Here is an 18,193-nt window from a genome sequence, read left to right on the forward strand (position 1 = left end):
GGGGCAGGTAGGGAAAGTCCTGTGAGGGTAATGTGGACATTTGAAAGGAAAGGAATCAGAAAAAATTGGTTACAGAAGAGAGAGAGAGAGAGAGAGAGAGAGAGAGAGAGACAGACACTGTGTGTGTGTGTGTGTGTGTGTGTGTGTGTGTGTGTGTGTGTCCTCCTGCATGACTATGTTACTTCAGAATGTACTGTTTGGGGTTATATCCTCATTTAACTCATTATCTGGGTTTCAGAGTTACTCTCTAATTTGCCCAAGATTATACATCTAGCAAGTTGCAGAACCAGGATTCAAACTCAGGTCAGGCTAACGCCAAAGCATGCCTGGCTAAAAAATACTTTGAAAAGGGCTGGGTGCCGTGGCTCATGCCTGTAATCCTAGCACTTTGGGAGGCTGAAGTGAGAGGATTGCCTGAGGCCAGGGGTTCGAGACCAGCCTGGGCAACATGGCAAGACCTCATCTCTATAATAAATCAAAAAGTTAGCCAGGCATGGTAGTGCATGCCTGTAGTTCCAGCTACTTGGAAAGCTGAGGTGGAAGGATCACCTGAACCCAGCAGGTTGAGGTTGCGGTGACTTTGAGCATACCACTACACTCCAGCTTGAGTGACAGAGTGAGACTCTGACTCAAAACAAAAACAAAAACTTTAAAAAGCCTTTTTCAGTGACATCAAAAATGCCCATGATCCCTTGCTGATGATTTTTTTTAAACGGCATTTAAAATGCCAGCTTTGTGGGTTCTAGACCCACCTGGGCAACTTGGCGAGACCTCATCTCTACAATAAAAAAAACAAACAAAAAAAGCAGCCGGGCGTGGTAGCGCATGCCTGTAATTCCGGCTACTGGGAAGGCTGAGGAGGAAGGATCGCCGGAGCCCAGCAGTGGAGGCTGCAGTGGCCGGGAGCGGTCACTGCACTCCAGTCTGGGTGACAGAGTGAGACTCCAACTAAAAATAATAATAATAATAAAAAAAATTAAAAATAAAATGCCAGCTTTACAGTCAGAAAGAAAAGACCCTCAACTTCTCCAGAGAAACAGCTCAACACAGCCGAGGCTGTTGTTTATACTCAATTAATAGAAACAATTTTATTTGAGAATATTGAAAATGTAAGCTTTTGAGGAGCAAACCTATGTCTTCTTTAGATGAAACTCATGGTGTTTGATACCCTAGAAAGGGAGATAGGGAGAAAAGGCATTACAGAAGTCCACATCAATAATTTCAATATATGTTGAACAGGGTAGAGAACATTGTATTTTGGCAGGATTCATCTCAGGTAGTCCACCGTTTGTGATCAGAAGTAACTTTTTCATTGGCTACTGTGTGGGGCCCTGAATGTGGATGGAACTCTCCTGCACTAGAGTAGGGGAGGGATTTCTTGGTTGCACAAGGGATGGAGAAGATAGAGGTAGGCGGGGAGGAGGAGGTTTGGGGGCTTAAGACATGGTTCTCTCTGCCCTCTCCCCATTTCTCCCAAATCTTTCATGAAATTCTATACAAAAGATAGAATGCTTCAGAATGTGACAGAGTGAGGAACTGGAGTTTGAATTGGGTTTGATCAGATCTCTAAGGCAGCATGCAGGTTGCAAAATGACTGTGATAAAGAAAAAGTAAATACCAAAAGTTGGCATGTCCTTTCCTTTGATAAATTAGGAGCTTGTTACAGTGTTCCCTTGACATTGACAGTGCAACTGGTCAAGAGCTAGCCAGACATGTATTTTTTTTCCTGAGCTCTGACATGTCTCCCAGACTGACAGAAAGCCCCTCTACTCCCTGTCACCCTGGGAGACATGTCAAAGCTCAGGGAAAAAAAAATACATGTAGAAGTTGCTTCTTTCTTTCTTATCCAGCACAATATGAATTCCTGACTCTAGAAGCCAGTCTCTTTAGATCAATATATTTTTGAATACTGGGCAGATCATCTTACTATGGCAGCCTGGACTCTTGCAATGAGTCCTGGAGTCAGAGCCAAGGGACCTTAGGAGGACCTTGGGCAATTATCTCAATTTCCTCATTTATAAAATAAAGGGAATAAACTGGGATGATCTCAGAAGAACCTCCTGTATCCAGAGTTCTGTGAGTGTCTTCCTTGAGCTAGGATTTCATCTTATGCTCCTAAAGTTGACATTAATTAAAATTTAATTAAGTACCCTAGCCAGGAAATCCAAAGTGAAGGGCCAACACATCTGATTAATTGAAAGTGGCAGAAAAATAAAATGTAGGAGAAAGATGTGACAACCAGTCTCAGCATCTTGCTTGCCCTTTATTGAACTGACTCTCTCTGAATTGACTTAAATCCCTAAATGCTTCTTCTCTTTTTTTTGTATTTCACCCAGGAGTGGTGTTAACCAGTTACTGTGTTCCATCTCAGTAAGGACAGTTTTTTTGGCAACAGAGGACAAGATTTCTCTGAATGGTTCCTTACACTTTCTATGAAGCAGGGGTTGTTAACTGGTGGCCCACGGGGAGACATGTTTAGCTACCCAGGATTTTACAAATTGGGACATTTTAATATAGAAAACTATATTAAACCTTTTTGGTTTCTCTTGAAAATGATAAACCTCAGGTTTCTGTTGTCACATGGTAAAATGAGCTAGAGCTGAACAGAGATTCTTCCATTTAATTTTGTAGGAGTGCTTCAGTTTGCCACAGACCTCACCACTCCCCACTGTATAACACCCAGACTGATTTCTTTCATTAATAACACACCAATATTTAATATATATCAATATTAGCATATAATTTACATACATCTGGCCCTTATGAACACTGCCTTGGCACTGACAAGCTTTACACATTCAGAAAAATATCAGGGATTGGGCAGTTGCTCAGATTCTCTCTCTTTCAAAGTCCTCATTTTACAGGTAGAGAAACAGGTGAGGAGAGGGGAAAGGACTTGTTTAAGGTGACACAGTGAACTGAATCAGGTCGAGACAGATCTCCTGTGTCCTAATTTAGTGCTCTCCTGACTCCTGAGTGGACCATGCTACAGCCCAGGGTCTGACCCACAAACTTGTTGGGGAATTCAATTTTGGGAGAGCTCAAGTACAGCTATTCATCCTCTCCTTCTCCAATTTTAGTTGTGAATATTATTTAAGGACATTTTAAAAAAGGTTTGTTGTTCCTGCTGCTTTTTCTGTACATTTCTGGAGACAGATGCACACTATATCTCCATAGCAACTTTCTGCAATAAAACAAAGGCTCTTATTTCTCAAGTCTAAGAGCACCCTGATGAAAGAAAAAGAAAGTGGTGCAACTCTTCCTGCGGGACAATTAAAATCATGATCTAATGGAGAGCGGGCATTTGAAGGGCCCAGTGGTTAATAAACAGATCTAGAATGAACTCCTAACTTTGCCATTACCCAGCTGGGTAAGCTCATGCATGTTGCTTAACTTCTCAGTGCCTCAAATTTCTCCTCTCCCATCTGGAGATGAGAATTGTGCCCCCTGGGGTTATTCAGAGGGTGGACCTAAAAAATATACCTAAGGAGCTTCCTGAACACAGAACCTGACCCATTGCAATTATGTTGAAAACTGGCCTCTAAAAATCACACAACTATAATAATGCTAAGCATTTCCACATTTTCAAAGAGTTTGCCTAATATTTCTTGGGGGTTCTTTACTAAAGTTGTGAGGTAGACGAGGATGAGCATTAACCCATTTTGTGGGAAAGGGGACAGGTTCAGCAAACACTCTAGTTATGTGTGCTCTCAACTACCTTTACCTCTCTTAAAAACACCTATTGCTATTATTATTACTGTGGGGCTTCTTGGTTGTGTAGATGAATATAGGAGGTTCTGGGTTAGCAATATGTCTTGATGTCCTCTTAATAAACACATGTTCTAGTGTGTAGACATTCCTGTCTGTTACACCACTCACTTCTTTTATTTATTTATTTATTTATTTATTTATTTAACAGAGTCTTGCTCTGTTACCCAGGCTGAAGAGCAGTGGTATGATCACAGCTCACTGTAACCTTGACCTCCTGGGCTTGACCCTTCCCTCTCAGCCTTTCAAGTAGCTGGGACTGCAGGTGTGTGCCACATGCCTGCCTATTTTTTTTTGGAAAGATAGGTCTCTCTATGTTGCCCAGGCTGGTCTCAAACTCCTGGCCTCAAGTGATCCTCCCACCTCAGCCTCCCAAGTGCTGGGATTATAGGTGTGAGCTATACTGTGCCTAGCTCTTATTTTCTAACCGAGTTAAAGGAAGAGAAGACAAGACAAGAGAAGAGAGAGAGAGAAAGGAGAGAGAGAGAGGGCGGACTGTTATTGATTTAAAAGATAGAGTGAGGTGAGTCCATTTCCTTCTGGTGACATCTTATTAAGCAGCCGCTTAGCATCCCTCCTTCCTTCCTCATCAGCAGCATACAGCCAAATGTCATTTCTCCTATAATCCCCAGATAACCATTTTAATTAAAATATACAAAAACCATCTGACAGCATGTGACTCTGACTTCTCTTCACTGTGAGAACCAACCAGGAAAAAAAAGTCTCATCAAAGAAAAGACAGGAAAAACTGTTCTCGACACAAGTGGGGGCTGGAAGCCAAACAGTAGTCGCGTGTGGTTGGTTACCTTTGGCTCTGTGACGAAATGCTCCCACTTCTGCCCCATGAACTTGTCCTTACTGATTTTTTTAATCGTGCTCTTGCTTCCACCTGGGTCCCTGAGTGAGAAACAGCTTAATGAGTTTTTTGTTTCCAGAGTTTATTACAAGTTCTTTTAAAAAATGCATTAAATAGAGGAGAGATGGTGGCTGATTTCTGTTAGGATTCTCTCCCCCTCCTGTCCTTGTGAAGAAGAGGAGGAACAGTTCTCTAGCTGGCTCTTTCGAGTGAAAATGAGGTTAGGAGAGACCATCGCTCACTGGGCAGGGGGGCTGAAGGGGTGGCATCTATTTGCATGCTTTTTGTATCTATTTGCATTTTTGGACTTGGTCCTCTCAGACTCCTGGGCAGGTCTGTGGTTGCAACCGGAGGTGAATTGAAAAGAGTGTTCATTGCTGAAAGTCTGCTTTTTCTGTCAGGGACACTTTTGAGTGACACACAGAGAGTATTACCAGGTGGGGTTGGGGGGGTTGGGCCTGAGGGGTGGGTTGCACAATGAAAATCACTCATTTGAGGTTTATTGAGTAAAAGTTCTCTATGATGCAAAACCCTTTTGTGCCTTCTCATTGAATCATCTCAATATAACTTGTGATATAGCTGCTGTCATCCCATTTTACAGATAAGAAAACAAACTCAGGGCACTTAAGTCACTTACCCAGATGCAGATTTACACGCTAAAGCTTTAGGACCCCTCACTTATATGGGTCTGTCTTCCAGGGCCCTGTACTCAATTTTGTATTTTTTTTCCTTTTTTCTTTCTTTCCTTTTTTTTTGAGCCAGAGTCTCACTCTGTTGCCCAGGCTGGAGTTCAGTGGCACACTCACAGTCACCCCAGTGTCGACCTGCTGGGATCTGGTGATCCATCAGCCTCAGCTTTCCAAGTAGCTGGAACTACAGGCATGTGCTACCACACCTGGCTAATTTATTTTATTTATTGTAGAGACAAGGTCTTGCTAAATTGCCTGGGCTGGTTTCGAACCCGCCGGCTCAGGCAATCCCCTCACCTTGGCCTCCCAAAGTGCTGGATTACAGACTGAGTTATTGAACCCTGCTGTATTTTTTTCTTAAAGTGCCCCCCTACCTAGTTAAATGAGCTTCAGACCCTACAAAACCTGGATCCTCCCCTCATGGGTTAGGAACTTTCTGGATGAAGAATGAAGCCACAGCAGACTCTGCTGGTGACATACCCATAATCCCCTATCTGAAACCTGTGATGCCACATGTGTTGCCACATTCATAATTCTGGCATTTTGGAAAGGAAATATGCTGCATATACTATATGTTGGGGTCAGGGACTGATGGGGTCAGGGACAACATCCCATAATCAGACACATTAATATTTCTGCAATAAAACACATGGCTATTTATACTAGGTGGGCTAAAGAAAGACCATAAATAGCTTCAAGTCAAGTTTTGCCACCAAATCAGTTTGATTCATGTCAGATTTTGCTGCCAAATCAGTTTGGTTCATGTCAGATTTTGCTGCCAAATGAGTTATGAAAATGAGCTTTCAGAGCCTTTTGGATTTTGGACTTGTGGCTACGAAGCAGTGGGTTTCAATTTTTTTTTTTTTAGGTTGGGGTCTCATTCTGTCACCCAGACTGGAGAGCAGTGGCATTATCACAGCTCACCACAGCCTCAAACTCCTCGGCTCAGTTGATCCTTCCACTTCAGCCTCCTGAGTATCTGGGACTACAGGTGTGTGCCACCACGCCAGGCTAATTTCTGATTGTTTTGGTAGAGACAAGTTCTCCCTGTGTTGTCTAGGCTGGTCTTGGACTCCTGGGATCAAGCAATCCTCCTGTCTCGGCCTCCCAAAATGCTGAAATTACAGGCGTGAGCCACTGCACCCAGCCTGGATTTCTTTTGATAAGCCTTAATGTGTGTGAATGATTGACTGACTGGTCTATCATTCTTTCTGTCCACCCATCCAACCCTCCATTCATCCGTCCCTTTCTTTATCCCCTGTTTCTCTACAGAAAGAATTTTAGATGGCTAGGATCCTTTAATCTGGCGGGTTCTCACCTAGCATAGAGCAGGTACTTGAGGAAATGAGAAGATGAATTGACTTGTTTTGATAAGATGGGGAGAAACTGACAGGAGTCTAGGCTTGTTAGGGGCTGCTGAGTGGGGGTGGGGGTGGGGTGCTCAGATGTAGGAGGCAAAAGGTGATCAAGATAAACCTAACTTAAGGCTGACTTCTCATTGCATGGAGATCTGAGTAGCAGAATCAAAGGCCAAAGAAGGAGTTGGGGAGGGCGTCCTCTCTTACAAAGGGGTCCTTCCTGGACATCTACCAGCTAACTGCAACCACACAAGAAATGTGCAGAGACCCCAAGGTGGAAGTTGGGTTGGAGAGGGTGGGGTGAGCACGTGTCTCCAAGCTTTTTGTAAGACTTTATGTTTGATTACACAATAAAAAGCCCTCTGAATAATTAACAGTGAAGCTCATTTAAGTTGGTTCTGCCTGCCTCTCCCTCGAGTAATCAAATTAGGGGATATTTAAAATCCAGCCAGAGGAAGAAGGAGCAATACTCCAGGACTATAAACAATATTTAAACTAGCGACGTTTTTGAAGTCTGATTTAAGGCTTACCCATTGGAAGCTTTCGAGGTTTCGCTTTGTGGGGTTTCTTTCAAGACCACAGGGCTTTACCGCTTGCTTTTCCCTTTGCTAAGGCAGCCCCTGCTGAGTCTCCAGCCTTCTTCTTGAAGTTCAAAAGCAGCCCCTTTTCCCCTTTTAAAATTAAATCTGGTCCCAGCCAAGGTTTCAAAATCTTAAATATGCAGGCCCAATCAGGAAGATGGAAGTTTTCCACTAATGCTGACTTCCAAGACGACCCGAAATCTATTGCGACTACAAGCGGCAGGCTAAATGAGTAAAAAATGCAGCAAGGTTCCCACAGACTTTAAAAAGCTTGGAGCCCTTGCGCTTGCAAGGCCATTGAGAAAGAAAAGGCCTGGTTGGACAGAATCGGTCTTTCTGATGTTTCATTTTCAGTAGCAAATAAACTAAAAGGGAAGATCAATAGGGGCAGGAAAAAAAATACAAATAAAAATAAAACCACCTGTGTTTCATGGTCCACTGTGTGTGGAGAAGGGCAGAGACGTTCCCTCCCCATGGCTTGGTGGGGTGAGCATTAGTGCTGTTCAACAAATAGTCCCCGTTCCTCCCTATTCCCTGAAGGCAGTTGTAGCACTGTAACTTGCATTGTTCAAAAATACATGAGTGAAAGTGACATGTGGAACTCTGGGAAGATGCTTTCAGAGCCAGTCCTCAAGTCATCAGATTCCCTTTTCTGCCTTATGGTTGGTAGAAGCTTGTGCTGAGATGGAGTTTCTACCAGCTTGCGCCCCTGTAACAAACCTGTAACAAACAGATTCCCCTGCTGGACATGTAGGGTTGAGCAGGAGATGAGCCTCTGTTGCCTGAAGCCGCTAAGATTTTGGGGTTGTTCATTATGGTAGCTTAACTTGGCTCACCTAATTGACGCTCCCAATTTACTGTCTGTGTGGCCTCGGGCAAGTCTCTGAGTACCAGAACAAGAAAAGTGTTATCTTAGTGGTTAAAAGTGAATGTAAGAATTGGGCGGATCTCCTGCTCGAGTCCTCTGTCTGCCCTGCTGCTTCCTACATGTGTGACTTTGGGTAAGTTACTTAGCTTCTCTGAGCCTCAGTGTCCTCATCTGTCAAATGGAGGAATGATAGTAGCTATGCCAAAGGTTGCTGTGAAGATGAAAAGGAACGGGGCTTGTTAAGGGCTTCGTAGATGCCTTGCATGGAGAACAGACTACAGTTCAGCTGTTAACAACAATAACCTGCTGCTTTTTCAGCAGAGATTTTAGAGTGACTCAAAAGAGACGCTGATGGTGGGGAACGAGGTACCAGAGTAGGTCCATGGGGGAAAAGTAGCTATAATTTTCATAATTTCCCCCTGCTGAATTTTTGTGGGGGTCCTTGCCAGAAATCAAGGGAAGAGGGCATGGAGCACTGTCGAATCACTTTTAACTGTGTCTGCCAAGCACATTTTGTTCTGGGCAGACACTTGAAGATGTCTATCCCTAGTGACAATCAGGGGAATTTTCTCAAATGCCTCACTCTGACTTTCTGAACTTGCATTTGGGATAAAACATCTGCTTCTCAGGGTAGAAAGATTGTTGGTTGGTTTGGACCTGTTAATGTGCCCATGACTGAGGGGAAGAACAGCTGATTTTGCACCAGGGAGGGGGCAGAGGTCAAGGATCTGGGGCTTTCCCAGACTAGGTGGCCCCGTCCTGCCTCCTGAGTGATAATCTGATCATCCTGCCACGTCTTCCCACTCTGTAGAGATGCCCACTGGGCTGCCAGAGTGGAGGGGTGATGCCATTGAATCGGTGCAAAGAGAAGAGCAGGGAAATCAGAGGTTTCACTCAGATGGCACCTCTGGAGTCAGTCTTTCCTTGATGATCCATTGAAAACTCCCCTGCTCCCCTGCCGTCATTTCTTCGTGATACCTCATGCTGTCTCAGAGTCTCTTGATTATTACATGTTTGCTATCTGTTGCTTCCCCCAGAGAATGGAAGTTCCTGAGAGCAGGGATGTTGTCTGTTTTCTTCTCTGCAGTATCTCTAGTAGTGCCTGAGAAAAGCAGGTTTGAGGAAAATGAGATTTTCTTAGTTAGGTGTGTGTGGAGGGGGGAGGATACCACACGACGAGGGGAAGCTTTTTTTTTTTTTTTTTCTTTTTTTGAGTCCATATGTCCTTCTGTTGCCCAGGCTGGAGTGCAATGGCAGGATCACGGCTCACCAAAGCCTCAACCTCCTGGGTTTAGGTGATCCTTTCACCTCAGTCTCCTGAGTAGTTGGGACTACAGGTATGCACCACCATGCCCAGCTAATTTTTTTTTTTTTTTTTTTTTGAGAGACATGGTTCTGCTATGTTGCCCAGGCTGGTCTCAAACTCCTGGGCTCAAGCAATCCTCCTGCCTTGGCCTTCCAAAGTGCTGGGATTACAGGTGTAAACCACTGCACCTGGCCAAGGGAGACTAAATATAAACATTTAAATAAAAAATTGCTATTATGTGTGTGTTGTTCAGAATGATTCTGCATTGTTTCGTGAAAACAAGACATTGGAAAAGACTTAAAGGTCTTGAAATATTGGTTAAATATATGTTTGCATATTCATGTATTGATCAAGTCCACAACTGAGCTGTATACTGAGTCAAACAGCACAAATTTAGTTGCAAAACAGTACAAAGGGAGACCCCAAAAAACTCAGAATTATCTTTACTCTTTTTTTTGAAGGGCAGGTGGGCCCTTTGTAATGCACTTGAGATTTGTTTCTCCGGATCAAACGGTCAACCAATGTTTTTATTTGGAAGTTTTGAGAAGGCTGCATCACAATTTGCAGAAGACACGTCCTGAGTTGTGGCAAACTGGTTCTTACACCATGACAGCGCACCTGCCCACACCGTGCTGAGTGTTCCACAGTTTTTGACCCCAAACAGCATGACTCTCATGCCTCACCCTCCCTATTCACCCAGTCTCACCCCAAGTGACTTTTTTGTTTCCCAGGATGAAAAAAGTCCTCAAAGGGAAGTGTTTTTCTGATGTGGAAGAGGTGAAACAAAAGAAAAGCAGAAGCATTAAAAGGCATCAAAGTTGACGAGTTCAAAAACTGTTTTGAGCAGTGGAAAGTGTTTCAATAGGTGTATTGTATCAAATGGAGAGTACTTTGAAGGTGACTGAAGTTTAAACATGTAAGAATAAATATTCAATTTTTTAATAAGCAAATTCCAGTTTTTTGGGGTCCCTCCTCATATGTGCAGAATGACACTTTTCATTATTTTATAAAAGAAAATTATATATTACGTATTATATCATCTTATTAAGTCAGATCTCTATTGTATCCTGGGGCCCCCTAGTAGGAACCATTTTGGAATGAGGCATTCTTTTTTTGAGGAGGGCACTAGTTTATCCTCTAAATTAACGGAAGACTCTGGGCTTTAGCTACAAAGGAAACAATCATTTAGTGGTGAAGCCCCTACTTGCAGCTAGGCTATTTAGGTTTATCCTTTCTAGTTATGCAACTTTGAGCAAGTTACTTGAATTTTCTGTGGCTCATTTTCCTCATTTGGTATGTTACAGTGAGGCTTAAATGAGGTAGTACAGCCAGAACAGTGTTTGGCATCGAAAACACTTACATCTATCCCATGCCACCCTGATGGCACCTGATCTTGTCTAATCTCGGAAGCTAAGCAGGGTCAGGCCTGGTTAGTACTTGGATGGGAGAAGGCTCTTACACACCAGCTGTTTCACCATAAAACAGTAGGTAGATTTAGGTGTTTGTGTCATATTTGAAACATCAAAGTTCGTTGCCTTTTACCCACACATGTTTCTCTAAAGGAAGAGAGGATTCTTTATACCCAGATAGCCCAACTCTTGAATGTCAGAGTGTCTTAATGAAAGTCAGGATTGTACCCAACTGGCTTCCCTAATTAAGAGTGGGTACAGTGGTGTCTTTGGGACAGCCTGAGGTAATGAGACTTAGAAAACTTATGCTACTCATGTAGCTGCAGGGGAGACACAGGACTCTGGACTCAAGTCTGTTGGAACAACTCTTTCTGGATGTGTCCTGTACCCTGCCTGGTGGACCAGTTGATAACTGTTTACTCCCCTCTTTGGCCAGTGGTCTGCCTGTTTTCCCCCCAAGGTGACTAGGGAAGATTGCAGGAGGACTGGGGGAAGTGGCATTAGAGCTTGTTGTGTTTCCCCACACCTGGTATTGTCCACTTCCCTGCAAAGGTCCACTCATTTCTAGTTAGTCCTTCTCATTGGCCCTTGGGAAGTTAGTCTCTAATAAGAATAATACTAACACAGGTTCACAACCCCTTAACTAATTCCAAAATCCAAAGGCACTTTAAACCAAAAACATTTTTTTTTAATTGAAAAGAAAATACTTGCTAGTTTAATTGAAGAGCAGATGGTTGGCTCATAGGGTCTTCTTACTGTGTTTCAATAGCACAGCAAGGAAGAGGGGGACAGGTTGCAGTGGCCCTGTTAAGCTAACACAAACAACTTGAAGGAAGCTGAGACTCAGCATTCTGAGAAAGCCAACTACTTTGAGTCTTTAATTATGTTCCAGAAGGCTCCTCAGCCTCTCTTTTCAAGCAAATGGGCTGACAGGAGATCTTTAAACAAATCTTCAAGAGAACACAGACCCTGGGTAAAAACAGGAGGTACAAACCTTTTAGACAAAGAAACACCAAGATTTAAAGCAAAGTCAGATTTACTCTCCTCCAAGGTCACTAACAACTCCTAGCAGTCTTACATGGTCAGAGACATGTCTACTTAGTTGTCAACTGCTGAATGTTTGGTTGCCTCTCCAAAGGACCTGAAATCTCGGTTTTCATTGCCAATAACCCAGGTCCATCTCCTAGCCCTGTAAGTTATTTTTTCTTTTCCTGATTTTCCTGGTTCAGCCAGATTAAGCATTGAAGAGTAATACTTAAACAGAATAGAATTAGTTTAATTGTAAATTCAGCAATTAGATTAGGTAACTATATTTAATGGTTTTCTCTTTCTTTGAAACATTTGGGTATACAAATAACTTATTTGGCAGCAAAGTGTGATGAACTGATGGGAGGCTGTTGATGGCCTTCACTGAGCTTTATTATGCACTTAGGGTAATTATTCACTTGTTTTCTGCAGAAAGATTGTGTTTGATAACAGGGCCTCTCTGGGAGTGTGATGTTCTATATGGCATATGCCCCATATTTCCTTTAAAAAAAATCAGAACTCTGAAACACAGGTGGCTCCAAGGATTTGAATGAAGACTTGTGGGCTTTCACAAAAAAAAAATCAGGTCTTATTTTGCCTAAACAGAGGCTTGTATCTCTTGGAGAAGGGTAATTAGCTTATTTATGATAAAGGCTCAGTTTCTACTTCTGTTGTGGACTCAATCATCTGGTCCATTGAAATAAACTCTCTTGTTAGCAGGAGAGCGAACAAGGAGGCTGAGAAATGATAATGTGTTTGATCCTGCATGATGAAACTGGGAAGTTGAGAAGGATTTTTTTTTAATATAGCAGAAACACAGATGTAACTCACGACATCCTCAAATCTGTCACCTGACCATTCACCCAGCCGTTAATTGATCCATCTGAAGATGAGATCCTTCTACAACTAACAAAGATCATCCTTCTGCCTGCAGCATACTAACTGCCAGTTAGTGAAATTTTGCTACCTGTAGAAAGCTAGCGTTGAGGTATTGGGCCACCCCCACCTTCTTGCTACAAAATCCATTAGGGGAAGGAGTTGGATCTACAGCTGTCACTATGCCCACTTGAAGTGGAGCCACTGGGTTCTATAGGTCCCCAGGGATGAGGGTTTCCTTTTGGAAAATGCATGGTGGGTGTCAGGGCCCAGGGTTTAAATCTCAAAGTGCTTTAAGAACAGGAGACATAGGCTGCTTGATGGTGGAAGCTCAGAAAAGCACAGTCAAGAGATCTGGAGATTGGATATTACTTTCTTGGGGTCATTCCCTGGGTTGTTTATCTTTACAACTAGATTTTTGGGTGACCTTCTGCGGACTTTTTTCCTCTGTATGTTTGCCTATTCACCCAGTGAACATGGCTCTTACCTGTTGGTAAAATTCTGCTCAGAAGTTTATTTCTTCCCTAGCCTTAAGTCTCAATGATGATAATCATATGTCTAATTGCTCTTTAAAATACAGATTCTTTTTTTTTTTTTGAGTTGGAGACTCACTCTGTTGCCCAGGCTAGAGTGCAGAAGCACACTCACGGCCACGCCAGCGACCTGCCAGGCTCAGGCGATCCTTCCACCTCAGACTTCCAAGTAGCCAGAACTACAGACGCGCACTACCACACCTGGCTAATATTTAAAAAAATTTATTGTAGAGACGAGGTCTCGCCAAGTTGTCTGGGCTGGTCCTGAACCTGTGGACTCAGGCAATCCACTCACCTTGGCCTCCCAAAGTGCTGGGATTACAGGTTGATCCATCAGGCCTGGTCTAAGATACAGATTTGTATCTTTAACAGCTCTTATTTAGTGAACACCTGTGTTCTCAGACATTAAGCTAAATGCTCTTTGTACTTTGCCTTGCTTAATCCTTACAATAACTTTTCTGAGGAACCCATTTGACAGATGAAAAAAACAGAGACCCAGAGGTGTTAAGTGACCTTCCCAAGGTCACTTAGCTATTAAGTGGCAGAACCTGGATTCATCCAGGCCCATCTGATGCTAAAACCCTTGCTCTTCGTCATTCAAATCCCTCTGGGTTTTAAAAATATGCCTTTGTAGGTTTGGGAAAATTCATACTACAGTGTAAGAGTGAAACACCATAAATAGGGATGAAGCATTAAAGAGTAGATATTCTTTTGCTTTCTTGCTAACTAAAAGCATATTTTCTGTCACTTTCTAGGTAACCTAAACTGCCCCATCCTCTCAGATTTATTATTTTTAAAAATAAATTCCAAGCAGTGGCGTGCTGGAGCTGGTTTCTACTGGTTCACAAGAGCTGACTCTCCAGTTCCACATTCAGTAACATCATGTTGGTAGCTTGAGATCAGCCAAGACGGGAGGAGTATTTACACCATGGAAATTGGCATTGTCACAAATTATGGCTTTTCACCTTCTGTAGGTTGTTAAACATTTACCAGCATACTTCTGATCCCAAACTAAAATCCATATCAGGAGAAAATAGTTCACTAGAAAAAACAAACCCCAACACATATTCTCTGTCTTCCCATGGGAAGCTTTCCTGGACTGGATATTTTTCTCAGGTTTCTAGCTAGGTCTGGTTCAAGTTCTACTTTTATACAGCTAGATGTTCTTGGCCTCTTGATGGAATTCTGACCACTACGTCTTTTTACTGCAGTTAACAATTTTTGGTCACAATTTGAGCATAGTTCTAAAATCAACCAAAGGAAATAAAGATGATCCCTTTCTCCTCAATTCAAATGCTACATGATGTTCTCTCCTTAGTTTGGGAGAACAGGTGCCCACCTGTTGAAGGCAAAATGTTGCTGTTGGTGGCTTGCTATTAGAGACTGGCTGGCTCAGAGAGCTTTTTCTTAGAATTTAAGCAATCAACTGGAAAAAAATAGATGATGCTTTTACCTAGCAATTCCCATTTCCTGGAATTCAGCCAACAGAAATATTTGCAACTGGGCATAAAAGATATGTATAAGGATGTTCTGTGAAGTACTACTTGAAATGTCAAAAATTTGGGAATGACTTCAGTGTCTGTCAACAGAGAAATGGTTATCTAAATTATGTTCCATCCATACAATAGAATACTCTGCTGCTGTTAAAATAATGTGGAAACTTTGGGAATGATGCCCATGAGTCATTGTACAAGGAGGAAAAATCATATAGAGAATAATATATAGAGTATGATCGCATTTTGTTTAAAAAATGCATCTGTATATCTTTATAAAAGGAAGACAGAAAGATTTGGAAGGACATATCTTGGACCTTTAAAAGGGGTTTTCTTTAAGGAGAAGATTTCAGGGAGGGAATAAAAGCTTTCATACTTTATATACTTATAAATTTTTTGAAAAATTTCCATAAGAATAAACCGCATTCACTTAATGCTTGAGCAGTTTTATTTTAAAGAAAAATAAATAGCCTGTAATCCCAGCTACTCAGGAGGTTGAGGTGGGAGGATCGCTTGAGCTCAGGAGTTCAAGACCAGCTTGGGTAATATAGCCAGATTCTGTTTCTAAACAAATACTTAAAAATTAACTGGTTCGAGACCAGCCCGGGCAGCTTGGTGAGATCTCATCCATACAATAAACAAAAAATTAGCTGTGTGTGGTAATTCCAGCTACTTGGAAGGCTGAGGTGGAAGGATCGCCGGAGCCCACCAGGTGGATGCTAGGATGGCTATGAGCGTGCGTACCATTGCATTCCAGCCTGAGCAACGGAGTAAGACTTCAACTCAAGAAAAAAAATTAGCTTGGTGCTGTGTCTTATGTCTGTAATCGTAGCTATTGGGAGGCTGAGGTGAGAGAATCACTTGAGACCAGGAGTTCAAGACCAGACTAGGCAACATAGCAAGACCTTGTCTCTAAAAAAACTACAGCAACACACAGATTAGTCAGGCATGGTGGCATGCACCTTAGTCCCAGTTACTCAGGAGGCTGAGGCAAGAGGATCAGTTGAGCCCAGGAGTTTGAGGGTACAATGAACTATGATTGTGCCAACCTGGGTGACAGAGTGAGATCCTATCTCTTAAAAAAAAGTGCATGGAAAACGTTTTAGGGCTGTGATTTTCAGACAAATTCTGGGAGCCACAAGGATATTTTGGAAATAATTGGTGTGTCATGGTGGGGATGGGAGTAAGTGGAGGGGCTTCAGGTCTCCAAGGCTCCTAAACCTCTTGCTACAAGCAAAAGTTTCATTTAGAAAAATCTGTTTTACGTAACTGAGGCTTCCATTTACAAAATGGATTTCTTCTACTTAAACAAAATAAGGTTTTAAACCACTTGTATTAATGAAGTCTACAGTGTTAAGTTCATCTCAACCCAAAACACCGAATTGATGGGAGTTTCTGATCTGTCAGTAGATGCATGATTTATATTTCTGGTTGCATTTGAGGTTTATCTGATTCCTGGTGTGAGAGATTACTTGAGGGTGGGGGGATTTGGGAGGTGGGTGGCAAATGTCTTCAGGAGGAAGGAGGTAATTAAGACTCAGGATTCTGGAATTGGAAGAAGACTGAATTTACCTGGGAAGAAGGATCTTGAGAAGGTGCTAGTATCAGTGTTTGAGTTAGAACCTGGGGGCTGGGAAGCTCTTTTATTTCACTCAGCTTGTGATTTTCACAGCGCAAATCTAATTCCTCAAATCGAGGTTGTTTTTTTTTTTTTGAGTTGGAGTCTCACTCCGTCATCCAGGCTGGAGTGCAGTGGCATGCTCAGGGCTACTGCTGCAGCCTCAACCAGCTGGGTTCAGGTGATCCTTCTGCCACAGCCTTCCAAGTAGCTGGAATTACAGGTATTTGCCACCATGCTCCACTCATTTTTTGATGTATTGTAAAGATGAGGTCTCACCAAGTTGCCCAGGCTGGTCTCGAACCCATGGGCTCAGGTAATCCTCTCACCTTGGCCTCTGGGATTACAGGCAATGGGCCACCACTTCTGGCCGAATTGTGGTTCTTTACCTTTTCCTGTCTCATTCTTGCAGTCAAGCTGGCACTTCCTAGAGAACCAATGCCTTTACCAGCCTGTCTCTTCCTTGTTCCGCCTTGTGTGTACAATGTGGTTCTTGCAACAGTGGCCTCAAAGCTCTAGGGTGAGCCCACTCTCTGGTGGTGACACACCCAACGCTTTTCTTGGCCTAGACAACATGTTATGGAGCTTCTGCCTGAGCAAACCCATTTGCTCCAGGGACCTGAATAGCAAGTACTCTCTTGGGTCCAAGTGGAGAAGTAGCCACCGATATATATTACAAAACAAAACAAAACCCAAAGTGAAATCTTGAGAGAAAGGTGAAAAACAAGAACAAAGATAAAGGGAAGAATAAAAGGGAAGGGAGAAGGAAGAAAAGGAGGCGGGGCCAGGTTGGAGGCGGGGCCAGGCTGGAGGCGGGGCCAGGCGCGATAGCCGATTCCTGTAATCCCGGCACTTCGTGGGGCTGAGGCGGGAGGATCACTTGAGCCCAAGGAGTTTGAGACCAGCCTGGGCAATCTAGCGAGACCTCCACCTTTACAAAAAATAAAATTAAAAAATTAGTTGGGCATGGTGACATGTGCCTGTGGTCCCAGCTGTTCAGGAGTCTGAGACGGGAAGATTGCTTGAGCTCATGAGTCCGAGGAGACAGTGAGCTATGATTGCACCACTGCACTCCAATACATCTCTTAAGGAAAAAAAAAAAAAAAAAAAAAAGGAAGAGGAACAGAGAATAGCGTTGGGGAGACAGTCCAAGAAGAGAGAACCCTAGCTATGGGTTCAGCAGTGTGTGCTGGCATGGCTTGCCAATTTCTGTATTGTAAATACTCCCAGCATGGCTGATTGATTTCAAGCTGCCAATGTGATGTCACTGAATGCATAGCTGAGAAGAGATGTGGGAAGGAGATGCGTATAACTGGCTCTTGGGAGTCTGTATGAATTAACTTTTGCTCACCCCCGTTTGAACGCCACAGAGCACACAAATGAGCTATTATTATTATTATTATTTGAGTTGGAGCCTCACTCTGTCACCCAGGCTGGAGTGCAGTGGCACACTCATGGCCACCGCAGCCTTGACCTGCTGGGCTCAGGTGATCCTTCTGCCTTAGCCTTCTAAGTAGCTGGAACTACAGGCGAGCACCACCATTCTTGGCTAATTTTTAAAAACTTTATTGTAGAGGCTGGGCACGGTGGCTCAAGACTGTAATCTCAGCACTTTGGGAGGCCAAGGTGAGGGAATTGCCTAAGCCCAGAGGTTCGAGAACAGCCTGAGCAACTTGGCAAGACCTCATCTCTACAATAAACAAATAAAAAAATTAGCCAGGCATGGTAGCGCATGCCTGTAGTTCCGGCTATTTGGAAGGCTGAGGCGGAAGGATTGCCGGAGCCCAGCAGGTTGACGCTGGGGTGGCTGTG

At 43.2% G+C, this 18,193-nt stretch overlaps 1 protein-coding gene across 1 annotated transcript in view; it reads right to left on the reverse strand.

Annotated features, from left to right (window-relative positions):
- The window catches only part of CCDC60 (coiled-coil domain containing 60), a 114,113-nt gene that overhangs the window by 24,519 nt on the left and 71,401 nt on the right, over positions 1 to 18,193 (reverse strand). Inside the window, exon 6 of the mRNA XM_008069309.1 lies at positions 4,575 to 4,665. Within this exon, the coding sequence (XP_008067500.1) occupies positions 4,575 to 4,665 (91 nt within the window). The remainder of the gene's footprint in view (positions 1 to 4,574; positions 4,666 to 18,193) is intronic.

This window comes from Carlito syrichta, unplaced genomic scaffold (assembly GCF_000164805.1).
Source record: "Carlito syrichta isolate Samal-C Ts95f unplaced genomic scaffold, Tarsius_syrichta-2.0.1 Scaffold311911, whole genome shotgun sequence".
In the NCBI taxonomy this organism is placed as follows: domain Eukaryota; kingdom Metazoa; phylum Chordata; class Mammalia; order Primates; family Tarsiidae; genus Carlito; species Carlito syrichta.